Below are 25,362 nucleotides of genomic sequence, written 5' to 3' on the forward strand. Positions count from 1 at the left end.
TAATTACTTCTGCCGTATTGTTATAGGTTTAAAGTGCCTTTCAATAAAGTGATAAATTAATCAGTGAACCAACTCCCTAATTACTTGACGTCCAAAAGAATTGGCAGCACCATTTCAAATGATCAAGTTTCTCTTGACACACTTTTGCTACCACATTGAATCTGTCAATTATTTTTGATAGAAATTGAATTTGTAGATGAATGTGCTTCACCAAATTTAAAGTCATCTACTAGGGTAAAACAAGGTGGTAACAGTCTGGAACTAAATCTGATTTGCTGTGCTGCTCCCATTCCAGTTTGCTCAGGTACTTTTGTCACTTGCTTAAAAGATTGGCCCAGCAGTTTGTGCATTCCAAAAATGTCAACCAGGGTCCTATGATGGAGACAGGGCCCCAAAGCATAATTTAATGGCCACTAGTGAAACAGTGCTTTGGAAAATCATTTGCTGATGTGATCCCTTTTTAATACGTCAGACATTATATGTCCATAGAGTGAAAATTTGGTCGGTTATGAAGCAGACTGCATAAAGTACCATGAGCTGTTAGTGTTATGCAAATAAGGAGCCCAGTTGTAATTAAAAGGGGAAGAATGTTCTGCAAAATTAATGATATGCTAGTGAAATGGCATCATTCAAAGTATTGTTAACTTTCATTTACTGCTCATGTAATGAAACAGAGACAGACAACAGAACCAAATTAGCCTTTTTACCCCTGTATTTACAACACAGTAAAATTACAACCTTCAAAGGCTCTCAAAATTGGTACCAATAGTAACCAGACTTTTGAATAATTAGTTCCAGACTCTGCAAATAATCAATTCCAGACACTGATTTATAAATTAGCGATTTATTAACAAAATTGTAACTTTAGCAGAGCAAAAATTAACAAAGTAAACCCAACAGCCTTTGTTTCCAAGCCCATTCACACAAAGACAGAAAAACACAGTCAAGAGATAAATAAAATAACAAAACTGACCAGATTACTTAATAGGTTTCATGAAGCATTGCTCCACAGGCATAGATGATGGTTTTGTGGTTGATTTTCCGAAGATGTCAATCAGGGTCACTATTTCAGTTCACTCAGATAAAGGCAGTAATAGTTATAACTTAGTGATCTATTCTATGAGCTACTCCAGGTTAGATGGGGAGCTTTCAAATCTTTATGCCACAGCAACAACAGCCAGCTTCCTTATCACAGAAAACACAGTCCAAAACCCAATTCAAAGTGACAGACCGTCTGTTCCTTGTTGAGTTACTGTCGAACATTGGCCATTTGTTTGAAAATAAAGTATTTTGCGGACTGCTGGAATTAATTGCCAGATACCTATCTTAGTAATAGCCAGACTTTGCTATCTGTTTAAACATAATGTTCTTCCCCAGTGACAAAGTCTGAGCTGAAACCAACCTGCAATTAACTTCAAGGCTGGCCTCACAAAGAATCAAAATCTCATTTGGTCAGTTTTCCTTTGGATGCAAGTTGTTACCCTGTAGCTAAAATGTCATTTTTTTACTCACATCTCCAAACCAAAACTGATAAAATAAAACTAATGAGAAATCAGCAAGACCTCTAACACTCGTTTATGAAATAAATGCTTATGGAATAAAAATTGCATTTTCTCCGTTTTCCACTGAATGAGAAAATTTGGATCGTTCAAGTTATAATAATTCACTTCCATATTTTGAAACTGTAATTGAACTGCATGTTTGAGGCATTACTAAATATTATTGTCTATAAATCAAAAGTTTGCTCTGGAAACATTAAATGACTTTTTAAGTGTTTTTAATGTATGACTATATGTTTACTTGCATGACCTGTTCAACTTCTAAGTTTCCTACAACACTGCAGGTGGAAATTTGATCTGGGGAAATCACTTATGACAGTAATAGAAGTCAAAGGCGTCTTTGATGGGTATCCTGATATCATGAGATGTTCACTTTGATGACCTGTCATTAAGTTCTCACTTAATTTCAACCCACAACTCTCTCTCTTCTTTCGGTTTAAATTGGTGTCAGCACAAGTAAAGGAGTTAAGTATGAACACTTAACAAAAAGTGAAGACAATACAATAAAGTAAACAATAATGGGTCTAATAAGCTGAATAAGTACATATCACAGAAAATTTGCCAATATCTATTTTGGGAAAGATTTACAAGTCTAATTCATTAAAACAAAGTCAGTAATAACCGATTGGCATGACCTTGTACCATTTAAAATGGCAAGAAAAGGGTTTTACAGAACCAATTTCAAAAACATACACATGATACACTTTAAAACTAAACGCACTATTGGTGCAGAAATTATAGGGTACTGGTCTTGAATGATAATATATAGATTCAGCAAACTGTTCAGGGCATTTTAATGAAATATTTCAAAATGTGTCCAAAGCAAAACAGAAAATACATTTTAAATGGACTGGTCTTTAAACCTTTTTTTTCCCCCCTTTATTCGTTCATGGGAAGAGGGTATTACTGGCAGAGGGCAGTTAAGAGTCAACCACATTGTCATGGGGTTGTTCTGGAGTTACATGTAGGCCAGACCAGGTAAGGATGGCAATCTCCTTCCTTAAAGGACATAAGTGAACCAGTTGGATTTTTCCAACAATTAACAATGGATTCACGGTCACCATTACATTTATACCACTACTTAATTTCAGATTTTTCTGTTTTTTAATTGAAATCAAATTCCACCATTTGCCATGGTGGGATTTGAACCCAGGTCCTCAGAACATTATCTCGGTTACTTTATTAACAGTAGAGCAATAATACCACTAGACCATTGCCTTTCCATAATATAGCACTCATTATGATCACTATAAATTCTTCCAGATTTCAACTTGATACCCTACTATATCCACTACTGCAATCTGTAACAAGGCAAAGTAGCTGAAATTTCCCAGAACTCTGATGATCCCATGATACAAAATGCAAATACAAATACATTGCATGCTATAATAACTTTCTTTAATAAATTCATCAACCTGCATTGTTCTTATAGAACACTGTCTCTAAGGAGGATTATTTTGACCTTCATTAATTGTTCAATGTAAAACACCATCAAAACGGATACATGTTGTTTTCATCCGAGTACCCACTGTGGGCAGATAGCATCTGCAGCTATAAATTCAAGAGATTTCAAAAGCATGATAAGAAGCATGGGCACTTAATACATGACTCTGTTTAGCCTATTTTGTCTTGTGAAACGCACCTCCTACTCCCCAGTCCTGACGAAGGGTTTCAGCCCAAAACATTGACGTTCCTCCTCCTTGGATGCTGTCAGACCTGCTGTGCTTTTCCAGCTGCACATCTATTGACTCCTACTGACTAAACATTGAAACAACACAAAATCCAGAGTCAGTATTGACTCAGTTGTAGCAGGTTTGCCATTGGATTATATGATTGTGGGTTCAAATGCCAATTCAGCACAAAATGCAAGCTGATATTGCAGTGCAGTGGAGAGACTGTTGCATTACAGGGGATGCCATCTCTCAGATGTACTGCTAAATCCACATCCTGTCTGCATTCTCAAGGTGGTGTAAAAGCTCTCAAAGACTGTCTGAAGAGAATCCATAAGTTCTTGCAGATATTCAGGTCCATATTCTTTAATCAACTACCCTAAATCAGTTCATTTGGTCATCACTTCATTGGAAATTTGATAAATTGGCTGCTGCTTTTCCAAACTGTGCCTACACTTTAAAAACATTTTCTTGGTTGCAAATGTGTTTGAGACATCTGAGGTTTGGAAATGTACTATATAAATCCAAGTTCTTTCTCTCACTTTTATTACATATTGTGAGGAAAGAGAAGACCGTACAACAGAGGTAGAAGCAAGCATGTGGCCCATTTAGTCTGCTCTGCCATTTAAATGAGATCATGTCTGATCTGATAATCCTCAAGTCTACTTTCCTGTCATTTCCCCATAAATCTTAATTCCCTTCCTGATTAAAAATCTGTTGCAGTCTCGAATAAACTTAAAAACCCAGCCTCAACAGCCCTCTTCAGTAAACAATTCCACAGATTCACGAGCCTCAGAGAAAAAATTCCTCTACATCTCCGGCTTAACCAAGCAATTTCTTATTCTGGTCCTGGACTCTCCCACAGTGGCAAGCTACCTCTCCACAACTACCCTGTAAAGACACCAAGGATCTATACATCAATGTAGTTGTGTCTCATTCTTCAAAACTCCATCGAGTACAGGTCCTACGTATTCGGCCTTGCACTAATAGAGAAATCTTCCATGCCCGGATCGACATTGTGAACCTTCTCAGGGGCTGCCTCAAACACCAAAGTATCTTTCTTTAGAAAAGGTGGGTAGAACTGTTTACAGTAGTCTATCTTTGGTCTGGCTACTGCTTTGCATAGTTTTAGAAAGTCTTCCCTATTTTGATACTCCATTGACTCTGAAATAAAGTCTACATTCCTGAACTTGGATTCTAACATTTTGCAACTTCTGCATAAGGACGCCCAAATCCCACTGTACTGCAGCTATCGGCAGTCTTTCTCTATTTAAATAATAATTAGCTCCTCTATTTTACCTGTCAAAGCACATAACCACAGCTTGCTTCTGACCAATGTGTACAGAATTTAAGACTAAGACCAAGTACCTTTATGAGATTATTCACCTTGACGAGGTCAAAAAGTCATTATCCTTTCCAGTTCACACTCATGTAGATGAATAGTGGGTCACAGGGCAGCCATTTTGGCTCACGACTACGTGTCAATACATTGACTGATAAATTCAGGTAGAGTGGTGTCTGGAAACTTTCACGGATCAGACAGAGATTACAGAGCAGGTAAATATGCACTGTCTAAATTACAAATGAGAATATCTAATTAACTTGAAATTGTAAAGAAACAATAAGAGTGGTGGGAAAAAGGGATGTGATTGAGACAGTGATAAATAAGACAAAGAAAAACAATTACATTAGAACGAAATGAGAATTCACCTGTCTAAAATTTAAAGGATTCATGTCAGAGATGGTGCTTGGCAGTACTTCAGAGTTATCGTGCCTTTAAAAATGCACTTACAATCTGCACACAGCAGGTCTAACTTTTCTTTTTCTGGTATATTTAGTCAATAGGTAAAGCAACCTTTATGTGATTACAATGATATTAATGTTCAGTATCTTGGCAAAGTATTGGGGTAACGCAGTTTCTGGTGGACCAGCTCAACTGGGTCAGAGCCTCCTGAGTTTTGCAGTTAATTCCATGTGTGTGGACTCCAGACAGCCTTATTGTCATTTTGATCGCAAAATCTGGTTATCTTTGCTCTGTGTAGCACAGCTGTGATTCAAAAAAATTTCACCCTTTGGAAACTGTAAACCTTCATCATTGAATATCTGTCAGGAGTTGTAACAGATTACAGCTACTTTAAAGATTTTTTTCAATCATGTCTGATCTATTTGTAAACCGTTTCACAGTACGATATATACACCTTGACAATTTTTAAAATACATAGATGAAATGTATAAATCAGTCCTAAGTAAATGCCACCATCTATCCATCACATATCATGTAATATAGCTCAAATTGGGAGGGTGTGATGACTAAAGTTTATTCCACTTTAGTAGTTGGTCAGACAGTCCAGCTTTTTCACATTTGACAATACTCAGTATTATTTAACTACTAACATTTTTCACACTGCAGAAACTTAAATGCTTCACTTCATCAACACGATTCTTGTGAATCTGGAAGGCAGGGGTTACCCAACGACCACAGGAACACTGATCACCATACCAGTTGAAAGATCCCAATTTAGATCCACACTTTGGGCAAAGTAACTGAAAAAATAAATCAAGTATTGAAAAAAAAAGCACATTTTCTAAATCATTTCAAACAGAATGAAACACATCATGTTCAGTAAAATACAGTGTCTACAAGGGCAGGCCAGAAACTAAGAATATTGCACCAAGTAATTCACCTCATGATCCCCCAAAACTTATCCACTATCTACATGGCACAACTCAGAGTATGACTGAAAACTCCCCAAATTGCCTGCACGAATGCACCTCCAACAACACTCAAGAAACTTGGTACCATCCAGGACAAAGCAGCCAGCTTGATTGATACCACATCCACAAGCATCCACAAACTCCACCATGATGCTCAGTAGCAGCAGTGTGTACTATCTACAAGACGCACAAGACAGCACCTTCCCAAAGTACAAACACTTCGATCTAGATGGACAATGGCAGCAGATACATGGGAACAATACCACCTGCAAGATCCCCTACAAATGAATCATCATCATTACTTGGAAATATATCACCATTTCTTCACTGTTGCTGTGTCATTATCCTGAAATTCCCATCCTAATGGTATACTAGGTTTACCCAAAGCATATAGACTACAGCATTTCAACCAGCACACTACTGCTTCCTCAAGGGCAACTAGGGATGGATAATAAATACTTAGTCATGCAGTGATGCCCACACCCCACAAATGAATTAAGAAAAAAGATAGTCACTCTTTGACAGAAAGCATAAATAGAATTCTCTTATAATCTTCGATCATCTTTGATAGCATTTGTGACCCATAATAACAATTTACCGAATAAAGAAAATAAAATTTCAAGGGACAAGCTATTTTTAATCATTTTTAAAATGATGTGGACTCAATACATTTGGCTATTTCCCACTTTCAGTCACCTGTGACCTCTTTCAAACATGTCTGGCTCTCAAACCTTAACCCAATCCATCAACTTTAAATTCTCTTTCCTACTCATTTTCCGCGACTGTGTTCTTCCCACCTTTCTTTGGTGAAAAAGGAAATAATTCAGCAACTTAATCACTCTAGTTTTCGCAAGATCGGGGTAAGTAGACCAGACAAAAGGACAATTGCTCTCCTTCCACCATACTATCTACTTTACTGCCATGGAGGAGAAATTTAGGCCCAGCTTTAGGGCAGGGACAAGGTAAAGGCCAGGTATGTATAGGTTTGGAAAGATGCTTGAGGTGCACAAACGGGAAAAGGGTATGAAGTCAGCAGGAAAATGTAGAAGGTTTGAAACTGACACAGCAGCTTTAAAAACGCTATAAAAATGCCATTGTGACATAGTAAATAGTCCAAGCTGATTCACAGAGGTGAAATAAGACAAAAGCAAAACAGTGTAAATTGTCACAAAAACAGAAATTGCTGGAGAAACTCAGCATGTCTAGCAGCATCTGCCAAGAGAACAGAGTTAATGTTTCATGTCCAGTGAGCTTTCTTCAGAGCTTATAAAATTCAAACAGCAAAATTAGGAGCATATTTGTCCAATAATTCCCATTTACCCCATGCCCTGAAATTACCACCTACATTGGCTACTGGTTTAACAATGCCTCGATTTTAAAATTCCAAATCCCTCAATTGCCTCACTCCCTATCTCTGTGAGCTCCTCCAGCTTAAAACCCTCTAATTTCCTTTACTCCAGTAACTTTAGTTCCTTGAACATCGTCAATTTTAATTGTTCCACCACTGGTGGTTGTGACTTCAAATACCATGATCCTAGCTCGAGAATTTTTTTCCTGAACCCCTGGTTGTTTTTCCTTTAATATGTTCTGTAAACCTACTCCAAGCTTTTAGGATGTGCCCCAATGTCATCTTATGTGGCTTATTGCCAAATTCTATTTCATAGCACACTGTAAACTGCCTTGGGATATTTTATTACAGTGAAGGCATTATGTAAACGCAAACTGCTGTTGTTTTCATTTTACTTAGTTCAAGTTTTGTTTTTTTTATTTGTTTTTATTACATTATTGCAAGTCTTGACCTACTTTGAATAATTCCTAAAACTGTTAGAATTTTGGAATTTCACATATAGGCATCATTTATAATTCAACCATTTGAATTGCATAGCAACCCACCCCCTCATAACCAGATGTTATCTGGATTTATTAACGACAAGTTAAAAAAGATTTAATGAGTGCTTTTTCAGGAACTTCTAATTCAGAAAGTTAGAAAATGATCAGATGTCTACATGTATCAATATTAATTGTGTTTTACAGGGCCATTTCAAACAAGAATTACATATCATCTGTATTTGTCCTAGTCGTCAAATCCCACAAGCTTTAGGAATCAAGAAATTTAGAAATGATTTACCTGTCCATCCAAAACACCAAGTAGTGCAGGCTCCATCCATTGCACTGGCTCAATAAAATATGAAGTACATTTGGTTTGACCCTCTCTTTGAGTCTGCGATATTCTCTTGTGAGCGAAGGCATTTGGTCCCGATCCAGGAACATGACTCAAAGTACTTGAGCCACGAAACAAAGAGCGCCTGAAATTATATATTATATATTTTTAAGGAAAAGTCTTAATAGGAATATTGTTTCATACACATTCAGAAAATTGGGAGTACACAGACCCTGAAAACCATGCTGAAGGCTTATTGGCAGGATTACCCGAACAATTGGGATAAAGATATCCCATTTATATTATTTTCTTTTAGAGAGGCTCCAAATGAATTGACTCAGTTTACTTCATTTGAATTCATATTTGGACACAAACTAAGAAGGCCTTTAAAATTAATTAAGGAAAAGTTGATAGGTTCAAAATGGGAGATCTCACGGTTGTATTATGTATCTGGTGAGAGAGAGATTAAACAAAGTAGATAAATCATCCAAACAACATTTGAAGTGGCACAGCACCTAATGAAGCAAGAAGCACATAAAAAATCTTGGTAAAAATGCTGCCTGGCCTGCTAACAATACAGCCTGTTGATACAAATGTTTAAATTCGGATGCTGTCCATACTTGCAAACTTTCAAGCTGCTTAAAGACATTTCCATGCATAGAAAAAGCATAAACATTTAATGGGATCACACAATACTTTCTCCCCTGCGCCCCCTCCAGCATTTTACGAACACCAAATTCTAATGTCCAGCCTCGCAATCCATAAACACTTTTATCCAACTTTGCAACACCCTCTCACCCTAAATCTATGTCCCCTTGTTTTAGATTCCCCCTCCCTGGGGAAAAGACCTTGTCTATTGACCCTATACATTTCCTTCATGATTTTACTGACCTCTACAAGTTTATCTCTCAGCCTCTGACACTCCAGGGTAAATAGCCTAAACCTACTCAGCTAAGCTATTCAGCTGGGGGTCAAAGATGCTTTCCAAATTCAGCCTATTGTCCCTATAGCTCAAATCTTCCAACCCTGGCAATGTCCTTATAAATCTTTTTTGAACCATTGCGAGTTTCACAACATCCTTCCATTAGTAGGGATGCCAGAACTGCACATATTATCCCAAAAGTGCCCTAATCAATGTCCTGTGCAGTTGCAACATGACCTCCCAACTCCTATACTCAATGCACTGACCAATAAAGGCAAACATACCAAAAGCCTTCTTCACTATCTTATCTACGTGCAACTCCAGTTTCAAGGAACTATGGACCTGCACTTCAAGGTCTCCTTGTTCAGCAACACTCCCCAGGGCCTTTCCAAAATGGAGCACCTCACATTTATCTAAATTAAACTCCATCTGCCACTCCTTAGCACATTGGCCCATCCAGTCAAGATCCCGTTGTACTCTGAAGTAACCTTCTTTGCATTGGAATATGATTACACAAGCTTAGAACATTTTAAGAAATAATTATGTGCTGTAATGAAGGAAGCTAGGGACTTTCTGGATTGATGAAATAACATAGACCAAATGGTCTTCCCCCTCTGTAACTAGCTTGCTGAATACATGTGGAGGAAGCACTGAAAGCGGAAAGGGTGCAGAATGTGGTCTGGGTGGAGTCTTCAACATCTATCATCAGGCGTGGTTTAGTAGCACCTTTACTAACTGAATTGGTTGAGTCCTAAAAGACAGTCTGGTGTAGCTACAGAAATACTGGCATACCAAACAACATAAATATTAAGTGATTTCTCAATCTTTGACCTCTGCAATCCAGGCGGGCAATTAATCCACTCACAGGAAGAGACGGCGCCACAAACATCCTATTCTCAAGTAGTGGAGAGCCCAGCACATCTGTGCAAATGATACAACGGAAGCATTTGCAACTACCTTCAGTTCAGCAGTGTCAAGTGTCTGATCTTTCTGATTCCTCTAGAGGTCCCCAGCATCACAGATTCTAGACTTCAGCTCATTTGATTCACTTGACATGATTTGAGAAATAGCTCAGGCAGCACTGTGGCAAGGGCTACAGGTCCTGACAATATTCTGGGAACAGCACTGAGGACCTGTGCTCCAGAATTTGCTGCGCCACTGGCCAAGCTATTCCAGTACAGCGATAAAAACGGCATCTAGCCTACAATGCTATCAAACCTGAAACTTGCCCAGGATAAATCCAACTGACCAAATACTCCTGTATCATCTACTCTCAACCATCAGTAAAGTAATCAAAGGTATCTCGCAAAGTTTGGATTCTGCCAATCAGCTCTTAACCTCATCACAGCCTTAGTTCAAACATGGACAAAAGAGCTGAATTCCAGAAAGAAAGCAAAAGTGACCACCCTTGATGTTAAGACCATATTTGACAATTCTGTGACATCAAGAAACCCTAACTAAACAAGGATCAACTGGAGTCAGGGACAAAACTCTCTGCCGCGTGGAGCCGTACTTAGCACACAAGATGGTTACGGTTGTTGGAGGTTAGTCATCTCTGCTCCGAAACAACACTGCAGGTGTTCATTAGGGTACTGTCCTAGACCCCAAGCATCATCAGCTGCTTCATCAATGACCTTCGCTCCATCAGAAGTGGGGTGTTCACCAATGACTGCACAATATTCAATGCCATTCACGGCTCCTCATATACAGTGCAATCCATATCCAAATGCAGCAAGAACTGGCCGGTATCCAATACTGAGCTGATAAATGGGAAGTAATGTATACACCACACAAGTACCAGTCACTGACTATTTCCAAAAAGAGAAAATCTCACTATCACCTCTTGACAGTCAACAGTATTCCCATTACGGAATCCCCCGCTAACTCAGGGGTCTTGGGGTTACTATTGACCAGAAGCTGAATAGGGCTGGGCATAAAAATAATAAGGCAGCTCACTACCACTTCTCAAGAGCAACTAAGGATGGGCAAGAAACAATGGTCCAATCAGTAATATCCAAATTCCATGAATTAAGCTGCTGTCTTATGGTTTTATAGGATAAAGTTGGACTCATACAAAATAAAATGGACTATGTAAATACGTACAATAAAACCCTGTCAGAAAAAACACTTAAATTCTTTACAGTGTTATACATCAACAATTTTGTATTTAGAATTATGTTAAATGAACTTCTCAAGTTAGGCATACGTTAGGTGTTCAGTTTCGCTCAAAGAGTAAATTGAGTATCATATCATCTATTATAGCTCTGCTCACCTACACTTTCTGCATCTATAGAGGACTTCATCTGTTTTCTCTAGGCTCACAGGATCCAATGCAAACAACTCCTGAGGTAAATTCCGTAGCTCTGAATACAAAAAGGACATTCATGCAAATTATAATTAATATATTAAAAAGTAATAAGTTAGTTTATAAAACCATGGCATTTACAACAGGGATAGCACAGAATTCAAAAATAGAATTTCTTAAAGCAAGGAATGCACAGTAGCCTTATATTAGCATATATTATGCTGTCTCTATAACACATATTTAAAAGTTGGAGCCTATGTTCACTCAAGATATTTGGCAATGAAAAGATTACAGTAGTAAGATTCTAGTACATTTCTACCTTGAAGAGTCTGAAATGACTACTTTCATTCTGTTCCATATCTTAAAATGCTACTGACAGTGTAATGAATTGGACTGAAACAGAAAAAAAAAGGATAGGTAAGCCACGAGAAAAACCATATTTTAGGAATGCATTTGGATTTTTTTTAAGAAAGAAAGGCATTAATAATTTCAGATAAGGAAGGGGCCAAGAATTTATAACCAAGAATGAATTTTTAAAAACATTATCTCTTGATCAAGACAATCAATATTATAGATGTCAACATAAGGTGAAAAGGTTTGCATGTAACAAAAATGTGATGAAGTGTAAATGAAATAGCAGTCATCATGATTAAACACTGTTGGCTGCAGACTGCTCCCACTTAGTGAATAAATACTCTCAGGTGAAACATTAAAAAAGTATAAAAGAATAATTCCTCACTCTCAACTACAGCAAGACATGCTTAAGACATGGATATGAGAGATTTAACACAGTCAATGTGGCCAATCAAAATTATGGAATGATGTGAATCGACTTTTCTTGCTGTTGCCAGCAGAACTGAATAGAAGCAACAGAAGGACTGGATTACCAGGGTACTTGCTGATGACTTTCTGCAGTCGATATTCTTTGTAATCAGCACTTGTTAAATCCACATTACAACCCATCTTTTCATACAACTTCAGCTGCTTCACAAACTCATCATTTATCCTACAATATAGATAATAGAAACATTTTAAAAGTTTTCCTATTAAAACTTGTTCAACTGTGAAAGAATTAGATAATTAAAAAGAAAGCAAATTACTTGACATCAGGTTTAATGTCCTGGAGTTTACTATATGCCTCTTCAAAGGTCAGGCCATCAATTTTCATCATGTAAGCAGTCACTATAGTTGCACTTCGACTGACTCCTGCATGACTGACATTGGAGAAAAAAATAACAATTAATGAAATATGATAGATGACTTATACAAAGGACATTTGTTCCCAACAAAGACTATAAAACGTGCAGCAATTGCAATCTACTCTTAATTTGGTGCATTTGATTAAAACAAAAGTAAAACCCTGAGTGCCCCATCATAAACAGGAAATGTTAGAAATACTCAGAAGAACATGCAACATTTTTGGATAAAATTAGGAACTGATGAGGAATGACTATCCTGAAATTTTAGGTCTTCCCTTCTTCACAGATATTTTTCCAGATCTATATAGTAATTCCAATACCTTCTTGATTTTATTTCAGGTTTTCAGCATCTGCAGCATTTTGCCATATATTAGGCAGCCAACAGAATTTTGTCATCTGCAAACTTGGCTATAGTACATCCACTTTTCTCATCCAAGTATTAATAATATATTGTAAAAAAGAAAGTGGCCCCTGCACTGACCCCTGTGGTACTTCACTTGCCTGAAAACGTCCCCCTCATCTCTGCTATTAATTGGCCAATTCATGTCCAGGCCAATACACTACCTCCAACAGCATGAGCTCTTAAGTAGCCTAATGTGTGGCGCTTTATCAAATGCCTTCCGAAAATCCAAATATATTACATACACTGCTTCCCCTTTATCCAACCTATTCACTTCCTCCTCAAAGAATTCCAGTAAATTTGTGGGGCATGAATTTGCCTTCATGAAGCCATGTTGATTCTGCTTGATTAAATTATGCATTTCTAAATGCTGTGCTATTACATCCTTTATAATAAATTCTGACATTTTCCCAAATAACAGACATGAAGCTAACTGGCCTATAATTACCAATTTTTTGTCTCCTCTTTTTGAAAAAAGGTGTTACATTGGCAGTTTCCTAATCCTTTGGGACACTTCCAGAATCTAAGGATTCCTTGGAAATCACAACCAGTGCATCCACAAACTCTGTAACTACTTCCGCATGGTAGACTAATTAGTAAAGTTAGATCACGTAGGATTCGGGGTGAGCTTGCCATTTGGATACATAGTTGGCTTAACAGTAGGAGACAGAGTGTGATGGTGGAAGGTTGCTTTTCAGTGGTGGAGGCCTGTCACCAGCATTGTTCCACCAGAGATCGGTTCGGGGTCCTCATCTGTTTGCCATTTATATTAATCATTTATATGAGAATACAGAAAGCATGGTCAGTAAGTTTGCGGACGTCACCAAAATTGGTGGCATAGCAGTCAGTGAAGGTTTTCTAAGCTTACAAAGGGATGTTGATGAAATGTCAATTGGCTGATGAATGGCAGATGGAGTTCAATCTGAGGCATTGCAGTTTGGTGCAATAAACAAGGGTAGGGCCTTGGATACTGTTGTAAGACAGAGGGACCTAGGGGTTCTTTGAATTTTGTGTCACACATAGACAGGATGGTTAAAAAAAAACATTTGGCATGCTTGCCTTCATTGTTCAGTCCTTTGAGTATAGGATTTGGGAAGTCATGTTGAGGTTGTACACGATATTGGTGAGGCCCCTAAAGGAATACTGTGTCCAGTTCTAGCCACCCAGTTATAGGGAGGATACTATCAAGCTGGAGAGCATTCAGAAGAGATTTACCAGGATGTTGCCAGGTATGGATGGTTTGAGTTATAAAGAAAGGTTGGACAGGCTGAGACTATTTTCACTGGAGCATAGGAGGTTGTGAGGTGACCTTATAGAAGTTTACGAAATAGTTACAGGTATAGTTAGAGTTAAAAGGCAGTTGTCTTTTCCCTAACATGGGGGATTTCAAGATTGGGGACATATTTTTAAGGTGATAGGAGAGATTTAAAAAAGACATGAGCAGCATTTTTTTTCCCACACAGAGGTATGGTTCGTGAGTGGAATGAACTTCCAGAGGAAGTAGTGAATGTGGGTACAATTACAATGTTTAAAAGACATTTGGATAAGTACATGAATAGGAAAGGTTTGGACGTATATGGGCCACGAGCAGGCAGGTGAGACCAGTTTAGTTTGGGATTATGGTTAGCATGGACTGGTAGGACCAAAGGATCGGTTTCTGTGCTGTATGACCCCAATGATGTCCCAACCCCTACACCCAATGTTCTGACCAATGAATGTAATGCCAAACTTACCACCCTGTCTACCGGCAACTCCACTTTCAAGGAATTGTGCACCTGGTCTCTTTATTTGGCAATGCTTGTTGACCATAGAAGGTGCATTTGTAATGTGAGCCAACAGGATTACTATCCATCTCTAAATCCTGATCGCTGTAAATACTGAGGTTCTGAAGATGGGTTACTGGTCCAAAACATTAACTCTGATTTCTTTTTACAGATGCTGCCATAGCTGCTGAGTTTGTCCAGCAATTTCTGTTTTTGTTTCTGATTTCTAGAATCTACAGTTCTTTCAGATTTTTGTTTAGCTGTAAGAGTGGAAAGTTTTCTGGTCAGCCATCCTGCAGGCGCAATGGAAAAGCACAGCAGTACTTTGCACATAAGGGTGGGCGAATTCAATGGAGGTTCTTGGCCCAGCCCTTGCAAAAAGGGACAAAGACAAAGTTGCTGGAAAAGGTCAGCAGGTCTGGCAGCATCTGTGACGAAAAAAAGTTAACGTTTTGGGTTCAGTGACTCTTCCTCAGAATTGAGCAGGAACTCCTGTACAGGTGAGTAAAGCTATAATAATATTAACTTGCAAGCAACATTCTCCCTTAGACATAAACAGATAACGCCAGAGCAATTTGTCAAGTCTGACAGCACCAATGGAGACAGAAACAGAGTTAACGTTTCAAGTCCAGTTTGGCTCTTCTTTACGGGCACAACACTAACTGTTTGCTCTAAGATTTCACACAACAGCCCTCAAAGACCAATTTCAAAATTAAACGCAGAATTCTTAAAAAAAAACAAGTTAAATGCAGTTACTAACTGCAGTTCAAAGTCACACCATGGAGTTAACTTCGAGATATGGGGAACAGTGGACAGACTGGCAACAATCATAGCTCTGGCTCATGTCTAAGATACAACTGACACATGAAATTCAATGGAGGATCAAATACGAAAGATAAACAATAAAAACAAGTTTTTGGAGAAACTCAGCACGTTTGGCAGCATCTACGGAGAGGAAACAGCGACCTTTCACCAGACTCAAAACGTATACTGCTTTCTCTTCACAGATGCTGTTTCTCCACAGACCTACTAATTTTGTTTGTTTCATATCTACAGCATCCACAGTTCCTTGTTTTATTGTCAATGGTGTAAGATAATTTCTTTCCCAACATTTGCGCTGCGTTTATACGTCTGTAAACCTAAAGTAGCTCATGCTTTGCTAGATCATGTTTCACTGGAAAACAAATGAGCTATTTCTAAAACAAAAACAGAAGTTGCCGGAGATAGCAAGAACTGCAGATGCTGGAGTAGGGGATAACACAGCGTGGAGCTGAACGAACACAGGCAGCAACACAGGAGCAGGAAAGCTGACAGTTGGGGTCGGGAATCTTCTTCAGAAAGTTGCTGGAGCAGTGTTGCTTTCGATATTCAATATAAATGTTTAAAAGCTTTCTGCTTCGGCACCTTGCCCTTTATTGACATGTTATTTGCTTTAACTGAGAATTTGTTTCCAGGTATAGACCTGCCTATAGTAGCTGGTAATGGCGAGTGTGAAGAGATACAGGAGCAGTGTGTTTGGTGTCAATGGGAAGCAGTCAATGTACCAATGAACCAGGACAGCAGCTCCTGCTGCAGACAGCGCCTCCTGCACAAACCGCACGCAATCGTCCAGAAAGCTCAGCAGGTCGGCGGCTGCATCGTCCAGCGCCCGCACAAACATCGTCCGCCGGTCACCGAGAGGCGGCGGCTCGTTGGAGTCCACGGTCAGCACATGGGAGATACCGGTGTCCGGGTGGATCGTCGCCGCATCCCCGGACGTCCCGAGAAACAGGCCACACCGCAGCCGAATCATGGCGGCCCACCTGACGCTACCACGCACGGAAACTTCCGGTAGGAGGGGCCAGGCGGCGGTCCGTTAATGTGGGGGGTCACGTGTGAGAAGAGGCGGGGCTGGCCTGGGCACCCTGGGCTGTGAGGGTGGAGATAGCACTAAGTCGAGAACAAGGGCAGACCCATAGCTGGGAAGAGTGCACACTGAATTGCAGAGAAAAGGGACCAGCAGTAGCATGGTAGGCTCTCGGGGGGGGGGGGGTTACAGTGGTGGGGAAAGATAGGGTACAAGGTGAGAAGTGAGTTCAGGGTGATCTGAGAGCATGCCAAAGAGGGTATTGTGAGAGCAGACGTACCACCAATGGAAGTAGAGGCATGGGGGGTAGGCATGAGAAGGCACTGGGGAAAGGAGATAAACGGGGGGAGACCAGCCAGAGGAGATTGGGTGGGTGAGTGAGAGAGCAGATGGGAGGAAAATACAGTATAAGTGGGAAGAGACATTAAATAAACTTTACTTAAGCTGCTTAATTGGCCATAGAAATGTCAGTCAGTGGCATTAAGTGCTGCACTTGTGAGATGTGAGAGATCCATCTGCAGGAAGTGCAACCAATTGCAGCTTCTCACAGAATGTGTGGATATGTTGCAGCAGCAATTGGATGCACGTAGGACCATGAGAATGGCAGAAAGCATCATAGACAGTAGTTTTAGAGATGTGGTAACACCCAAGGTGCAGGCAGGTAGATGGGTGACCAATAGAAGTCGCAGACAGCCAGTGCTGGTATCCCCTGTGGTTGTCCTCCTCTCTAACAAGAATACCATTTTGGATACTGTTGGAGAGGAATGACCTATCAGGGGATAACAACAGTAACAGCCAGACTGGTGGCACCACAGCTGGCTCTGTTCTTAAGGGAAGAACAAAGAGCACTAGATATGGGGGACTGTATAGTTAGGGGTACAGATAGGCATTTCTGTAGATGTAAAAGAGACTCCAGGATGGTCAGTTGCCTCCCTGGTGCCAGGGTCCAGGATGTCTCTGAAGCATTCTGAAGGGAGAGGGTGAACAGCCAGAGGTCGTGGTACATATTGGTACTGACCACATAGGTAGGATGTGTGATGAAGTCTTGCAGCAGCAGTTCAGGGAGTTAGGTAGAAAGTTAAAAAGCAGGACCTCCAAGGTTGTAATCTCCAGATTACTCCCTGTGCCAGGTGCCAGTGAGGCTAGAAATAAGAGGATAGTACAGCTAAACAGATGGTGTACGAGGGAGGGTTTCAGATATGAGTGGGTGTTCAGATAAGTGGGGTATGGATGCTAGAGCAGTTGCTTGCTCTTCCTGCAGAATGTGGCAGGTGGGAGACATGGCACACGTCTCCGCTGGCTACATCTGCGGGAAGTGCACCCAACTCCAGCTCCTTGGAAACCGTGTTAGGGAAATGGAGCTGGAGCTGGATGAACTACGGATCATTCGGGAGGCAGAGGGGGTAATTGAGAGGAGATACCGGGAGTTGGTCACTCCTAAGGCTCAGGACAAGGATAGATGGGTTACAGTTAGGGGGAGGAAAGGGGATAGAGACAGTGCGGAGATCCCCTGTGGGCATTCCCCTCAGCAATAAGTATACCGTTTTGGATACTGCTGGGGGGGATGACCTACCAGAGGAAAGTCATAGTAGTCAGTTCTCTGGCACTGAGCCTGATACTGTGGCAAAGGAGGGAAGGGGGCAGAATAGAAAAGTACTCGTGGTAGGCGACTCGATAGTTAGGGGAATCGACAGGAGATTTTGTGGTCAGGATCAGGATTCCTGGAAGGTATGTTGCCTCCCTGGTGCCAGGGTCCGGGACGTTTCCGATCGGGTGTATAAGGTTCTAAAAGGGGAGGGCGAACAGCCAGAAATCGTGTTACATATTGGCACTAACGATATAGCCAGACAAAGGATTGAGGATATAAAAAGTGATTTCAGGGAGTTAGGATGGAAGCTGCAAAGCAGGACGAACAGAGTAGTGTTCTCTAGTTTACTACCGGTGCCACGAGATAGCGAGGCGAGGAACAGGGAGCAGGCGCAGCTTAACACGTGGCTGCGCAGCTGGTGTAGGAGGGAGGGCTTCAGATATGTAGATAATTGGGATGCCTTCTGGGGAAGGTGGGACCTGTACAAGAAGGACGGGTTGCATCTGAACTGGAAGGGGACCAAAGTCCTGGGTGGAAGGTTTGCTCGAGTAGTTTGAGACGGTTTAAACTAGTATGGCAGGGGGGTGGGTACCGGAGGTGAGAGTTGATGCAGGTGAGGCCATAGCAAGAGGTAGACCAGCTAGTGGGAAGGATTTTCCTGGGAAGGAACCAAGGGATCAGTTAAAGTGTGTTTGCTTTAACGCAAGGAGTATCAGGAATAAAAGTGATGAACTTAGAGCATGGATCAGTACCTGGTGCTATGATATTGTGGCCATAACAGAGACATGGGTTTCTCAGGGGCAGGAATGGTTGCTGGATGTTCCAGGGTTTAGAGCATTTAAAAAGAATAGGGAGGGGGGAAAAAGAGGAGGGGGTGTAGCACTACTAATCAGAGAGGGTATCACAGCTACAGAAGCTTCCATTGTCGAGGAAGATCTGCCTACTGAGTCAGTGTTGGTGGAAATTAGGAACAGCAAGGGAGTAGTCACCTCGTTAGGGGTTTACTACAGGCCCCCCAATAGCAGCAGGGAGATTGAAGAAAGTATAGGTCGGCAGATTTTGGAAAAGTGCGGATGTAGTAGGGTTGTTGTTATGGGTGACTTTAACTTTCCCAATATTGATTGGAACCTCCTTCGAGCAGAAGGTTTGAATGGAGCTGTTTTTGTAAGGTGTGTTCAGGAGGGTTTCCTAACGCAGTACGTTGACAGGCCGACGAGGGGAGAGGCCATTCTAGACTTGGTGCTCGGAAACGAGCCGGGGCAGGTATCAGATCTTGTGGTGGGACAGCATTTTGGTGATAGTGACCATAACTGTCTCACATTCTACATAGCTATGGAGAAGGAGAGGATTAGGCAAAATGGGAGGATATTTAATTGGGGAAGAGGAAACTATGATGCGATTAGACATGAGTTAGGAAGCATGGACTGGGAGAAATTGTTCCATGGTAAAGGCACTATAGACATGTGGAGACTGTTTAAGGAACAGTTGTTGCGAGTGATGAATAAATATGTCCCTCTGAGACAGGCAAGAAGGGGTAAGATAAAGGAACCTTGGATGACGAGAGTGGTGGAGCTTCTTGTGAAAAGGAAGAAGGTAGCTTACATAAGGTGGAGGAAGCTAGGGTCAAGCTGAGCTCTAGAGGATTACAGGCAGGCGAGGAAAGAGCTCCAAAATGGTCTGAGGAGAGCCAGGAGGGGGCACGAGAAAGGCTTGGCAGAACGGATTAGGGAGAACACAAAGGCATTGTACACTTATGTGAGGAATAAGAGAATGGTCAAAGAAAGAGTAGGGCCGATCAGGGATAGCATAGGGAACTTGTGTGTGGAATCTGAGGAGGTAGGGGACGCCCTAAATGAGTTTCTTACTTCTGTCTTTACGAAAGAAACGAACTTTGTAGTGAATGAAACCTTTGAAGAGCAGGTGTGCATGCTGGAATGGATAGAGATAGAAGAAGCTGACGTGCTGAAAATTTTGTCAAACATTAAGATTGACAAGTCGCCAGGCCCGGACCAGATTTGTCCTCGGCTGCTTTTGGAAACGAGAAATGCAGTTGCTTCACCACTTGCGAAGATCTTTGCATCCTCACTCTCCACTGGAGTCGGACCTGAGGACTGGAGAGAGGCAAATGTAATTCCTCTCTTCAAGAAAGGAAATAGGGAAATCCCCGGCAATTACAGACCAGTAAGTCTCACGTCTGTCGTCTGCAAGGTGTTAGAAAGGATTCTGAGGGATAGGATTTATGACCATCTGGAAGAGCATGGCTTGATTAAATGCAGTCAACACGGCTTTGTGAGGGGCCTGTCATGCATCACAAACCTTATCGAGTTCTTTGAGGATGTGCCTAGAAAAGTTGATGAGGGTGGATGTGGTGTATATGGACTTCAGCAAGGCTTTTGATAAGGTTCCCCATGGTACGCTCATTCAGAAGGTCAGGAGGAATGGGATACAGGGATACAGAATTGGCTGGCCAACAGAAGACAGCGAGTGGTAGTAGAAGGAAAATATTCTGCCTGGAAGTCAGTGGTGAGTGGTGTTCCACAGGGCTCTGTCCTTGGGCCTCTACTGTTTGTAATTTTTATTAATGACTTGGATGAGGGGATTGAAGGATGGGTCAGCAAGTTTGCAGATGACACAAAGGTTGGAGGTGTCGTTGACAGTATAGAGGGCTGTTGTAGGCTGCAGCGGGACATTGACAGGATGCAGAGATGGGCTGAGAGGTGGCAGATGGAGTTCAACCTGGATAAATGCGAGGTGATGCATTTTGGAAGGTCGAATTTGAAAGCTGAGTACAGGATTAAGGATAGGATTCTTGGCAGTGTGGAGGAACAGAGGGATCTTGGTGGGCAGATACATAGATCCCTTAAAATGGCCACCCAAGTGGACAGGGTTGTTAAGAAAGCATATGGTGTTTTGGCTTTCATTAGCAGGGGGAATTGAGTCGTGAGACCTTGTTGCAGCTCTATAAAACTTTGGTTAGACCGCACTTGGAATACTGCGTCCAGTTCTGGTCGTCCTATTATAGGAAAGATGTGGATGCTTTGGAGAGGGTTCAGAGGAGGTTTACCAGGATGCTGCCTGGACTGGAGAGCTTATCTTATGAAGAGAGGTTGACTGAGCTCGGACTTTTTTCATTGGAGAAAAGGAGGAGGGAGAGGGGACCTAATTGAGGTGTACAAGATAATGAGAGGCATGGATAGAGTTGATAGCCAGAGGCTATTTCCCAGGGCAGAAGTGGCTAACACGAGGGGTCATAGTTTTAAGCTGGTTGGAGGAAAGTATAGAGGGGATGTCAGATGCGGGTTCTTTACACAGAGTTGTGAGAGCATGGAATGCGTTGTCAGCAGCAGTTGTGGAAGCAAGGTCATTGGGGACATTTAAGAGACTGCTGGACATGCATATGGTCACGGAAGTTTGAGGGTTCATACATGAAAATCAATGGTCGGCACAACATCGTGGGCTGAAGGGCCTGTTCTGTGCTGTACTGTTCTATGTTCTATATATGGACCATTGGGATCTCTTCTGGGGCTGGTGGGACCTGTACAAGAAGAACGGGCTGCAATAAAAAAAAACTGGAAGGGCACAAAAATTCTGGCTGGCAGGTTTGCTGGGGTCACAGGAGGATTTAAACTAGCTTAGCCAGGGTGGGTGGGAACCAAAGCAAAGGTGAATTGACTGAAAGGGAACTAGAGAATAGGGCCAGTAAGAGGTAGAGCTGGCAAATGTGGTTGCTAATCAAAGCAGGTCTGGTGGGCAGTAGTGCCTCTGTTTCAATGTGAGAAGTATAACAGGTAAGGCAAATGAATTTAAAACTTGGATTTGTATTTGGAACTATGACGTTGTTGCTATGACAGAGACTTGGTTAAGGGAGGGACAAAAACAATGTTGCTGGAAAAGCTCAGCAGGTCTGGCACCATCTGTGAAGGAAAAAACAGAGTTCATGTTTTGGGTCCGGTGACCCTTCCTCAGAGCTGTTGCTGGCTGGGAAAACGTCAGTTTATAAGCTGAGTCAGAGACAGTAGGAACTGCAGATGCTGGAAAATCTGAGATAACAATGTGTTGAGCTCGATGAACACAGCAGGCCAAGCTGCATCGGAGGATCAGGAAAGCTGACGTTTCAGGTCTGGAGTTTATAAGCAGTTCTGAGGAAGGGTCACTGGCCCTGAAAAGTTAACTGTGTTTTTTCCTTCGCAGATGCTGCCAGACCTGCTGAGCTTTTCCAGCAACTTTGTTTTTGTCCCTGATTTACAGCATCTGCAGTTCTTTCGATTTTTACTTGATTAAGGGAGGGACAGAATTGGCGGTTTAATATTCCAGGATACAGATGCTTCAGGCAGGCTGGATAGATAAAAGGGGTGGGGAGTTTCGCGACTTGTTAAGAATCACAGCCGTACTGCGGGAGGACACCTTGGAGGGCTCGTACAGTGAGGCAATATGGGTAGAGCTCAGGATCAGGAAGGGTGCAGTCACAATGTTTGGGGTTTACTGTAGGCTTCCTAACAGCCAGCAGGAGATAGAAGAACAGATATGTAGGCAGATTTTAGCAAGATGTAAAAGTAATAGTGTTGTTGTTACGAGTGATTTTAACTTGCCATATATTTTGACAGAGACTCACTTAGTGCTTGGGGTGCAAATGGGGCAGACTTTGTGAGGAACATCCAGGAGGGCTTCTTGAAACAGTACATAGATAGTCCAACTCGGAAAGGGGCCATACTGAACCTAGTATTGGGGAATGAACCTGGCCAGGTGTTTGATGTCTCAGTAGGGGAGCAGCTTGGGAACAGTGATCACAGTGCAGCAAACTTAAGTTATTGATGGATAAAGATAAGTGTAATTGTCAGGTGAAGCTGCTAAATTGGAGGAAGGCTTATTTCAACAATATTAGGCAGGAACTGAAGAATGTAGTTTGGAGGCAGATGCTTGAAGACAAATCAATATCTGGTATGTGGGAGGCTTTCAAGTGTAGGTTGCTGGGAACTCAGGACCAGCATGTTCCTGTAAGGAATGAAGGATAAGTGTGGCAAGTTTAGGAAACATTGGATAATGAGAGATATTGTGAGCTGAGTCTAAAAGAAAAAGGAAGCATTAGTCAAGCCTAGGATGCTGGGAACTCATGAAACAAGGGTAGAATACGAGGAAAGTTGAAAGAAACTTAAGCCAGAAGTCAGGAGGGCTAAAAGGGGTCATGAAACGTCATTGGCCATGAGGGCGATTTAAGGAAAATTCTGAGGCTTTTTATCCATATATAAAGAGCAAGAGCCAGGCAGAGGGTTGGCCCACTGAAGGACAGGGAAGGGAACTTATGTGTGGAGTTAGAGGAAATGGGCGAAGTATTAAATGAGTACCTTGCTTCACTGCAGAGAAATACTTGGTGGATGATGAGTCTGGAGAAGGCTGTATAGATAGTTTGGGTCCTGTTCACATCAAAAGGTAGGAGGCATTTGGGGTCTTGAAAATTCTAAAGGTATATACAAGTCCCCGGGGCCTGATGGGATATACCTCAGAATACTGAGAGGCAAGGGAGGTAATTGCTGGAGCCTTAAGAGAAATCTTTGTATCCATCTGGCCAGAGGCTTGGAGAATAGCCAGTGCTGTTCCCTTGTTTAAGAAGGTTGACAAGGATAATCCAGCTAATTACAGGCCAGTGAGTCTTACGTCAGTGGTAGGGAAATTTATTGGAGAGGATTCTTTGAAACAGGATTTATTCCCACTTGGAAATAAGTGGTCATATTAGCAAGCAGCAGCATGGTTTTGTGAAGTGGAGGTTGTGTCTCACTACTTGATTCAGTTTTTTGAGTAAGTGACGAAGATGATTAATGAGGGTAAGGCTGTGGATGTTGTCTATGTGGACCTCAGTATGGCACTTGACAAGGTGTCTCATGGCAGGTTGATACAGAAGATGAAGTCACACGGGGGTCAAAGGTAAACTTACAAGATGGATAAAAATACTGGCTCGGTAATAGAAGACAGAGGGTTGCATTTCTAACGGACGGCTGTGACTAGTGGTGTTCCTTGCGGATCAGTATTGGAACCTTTGCTTTTTGTAATATAAATAAATGATTTGAAGGAACATGTAACTGGTTTGATTAGCAAGGTTGAATATGACACAAAGGTTGGTTGAATTGTGGATAGCGATGAGGACCGTCAGAGGATACAACAGAATATGGATCGGTTGGTGACTTTGGCAGAGATGTGGCAGATAGAGTTTAATCTGGGAACATGTGTTGTAATGCATATTGGAAGGTCTAATTCAGATGGAAAATACACAGTAAATGGCAGACCTGTTAGGAGTACTGATAGGAAGAGGGACCTGGGTGTACAGGTACACGGGTCACTGAAAGTGGCAATGCAGGTGGAAAAGGTAGTCAGCAAGGCTTACAGTATGCTTGCCTTCATCGGCCAGGGCATTGAGTTTAAAAATTGGCAGGGAATGTTGCAGCTTTACAGTACCTTAGTTAGGCTACATTTGAAATATTGTGTTGAATTCTGGTTGCCACACTATCCGAAGGATGTGGTGGCTTTGGAGAGGGTACAGAAAATACTTACCAGGATATTCCCTGGTATGGAGGGCATTAGCTATGAGGAGAGGTTGGAGAAACTTGGGTTGTTCTCACTGAAACGATGGAGGTTGAAGGGTGACCTGTTAGAGGTCTACAAGATTATGAAGGGCATGGACAGACTGGACAATCAGAAGCTTTTTCCCAGGTTGGAAGAGTCAGTTACTAGAGGGGATAGCTTTAAGCTGCGAGGGGCAATGTTTCAAGGTTGTGTATGAGGCAAGCTTTTTACACAGACAGTGGTGGGTGTCTGGAACTCGCTGCCGGGGAGATTGTGGAAGCAGATACTATAGTGACTTTAAAAGGGCGTCTTGACAAATGCATGAATAGGATGGGAATAGAGGGATCTGGTCCACAGAAGGGTAGGGGATTTTAGCATGTCCATGCAGGCTTGGAAGGCTGAAGGGCCTGTTCCTGTGCTGTAATTTTTTTTGTTCTTTGGTATGGAGGAGAGGCACTAGAGGTGAAATTGAGGGCACAAAGGGAAACGGGTTTAGGAGAGGGCATGGGACATTAAAGGAACAGGGAAAATGGTGGTGGACAAGATATTAGTTGAGGGGGTGGGAAGGTAGTGGTGTGTTGTGTGAGGAGAACATTGGAAATCAGCCTAATTACTCAGCAAGATGGACCAAAGTGGTATATATTTTATTTAATCACCAAAATGGTTAATTTCTTTCTCT

At 41.6% G+C, this 25,362-nt stretch overlaps 1 protein-coding gene across 2 annotated transcripts; it reads right to left on the reverse strand.

Annotated features, from left to right (window-relative positions):
- Nucleotides 1–828: 828 nt before the first annotated feature.
- Nucleotides 829–16,517, reverse strand: dusp12 (dual specificity phosphatase 12). Of its 2 annotated transcripts, none has more exons than XM_048539550.2 (6): nucleotides 16,239–16,517; nucleotides 12,433–12,546; nucleotides 12,220–12,338; nucleotides 11,300–11,390; nucleotides 8,073–8,250; nucleotides 829–5,773 (listed from the first exon to the last, which is right to left on the reverse strand). In XM_048539550.2, the coding sequence occupies exons 1-6, from the start codon at nucleotides 16,484–16,486 to the stop codon at nucleotides 5,612–5,614; spliced, it is 912 nt and encodes a 303-aa protein (XP_048395507.2). In that variant the 5' UTR covers nucleotides 16,487–16,517; the 3' UTR covers nucleotides 829–5,611. The 2 variants fall into 2 exon arrangements, with proteins under 2 accessions (XP_048395507.2, XP_048395506.2); XM_048539549.2 differs by having other exon boundaries at nucleotides 16,161–16,517.
- Between the last annotated feature and the right edge of the window lie 8,845 nt (nucleotides 16,518–25,362).

This window comes from Stegostoma tigrinum, chromosome 8 (genome assembly GCF_030684315.1).
Source record: "Stegostoma tigrinum isolate sSteTig4 chromosome 8, sSteTig4.hap1, whole genome shotgun sequence".
NCBI classification, from domain to species: domain Eukaryota; kingdom Metazoa; phylum Chordata; class Chondrichthyes; order Orectolobiformes; family Stegostomatidae; genus Stegostoma; species Stegostoma tigrinum.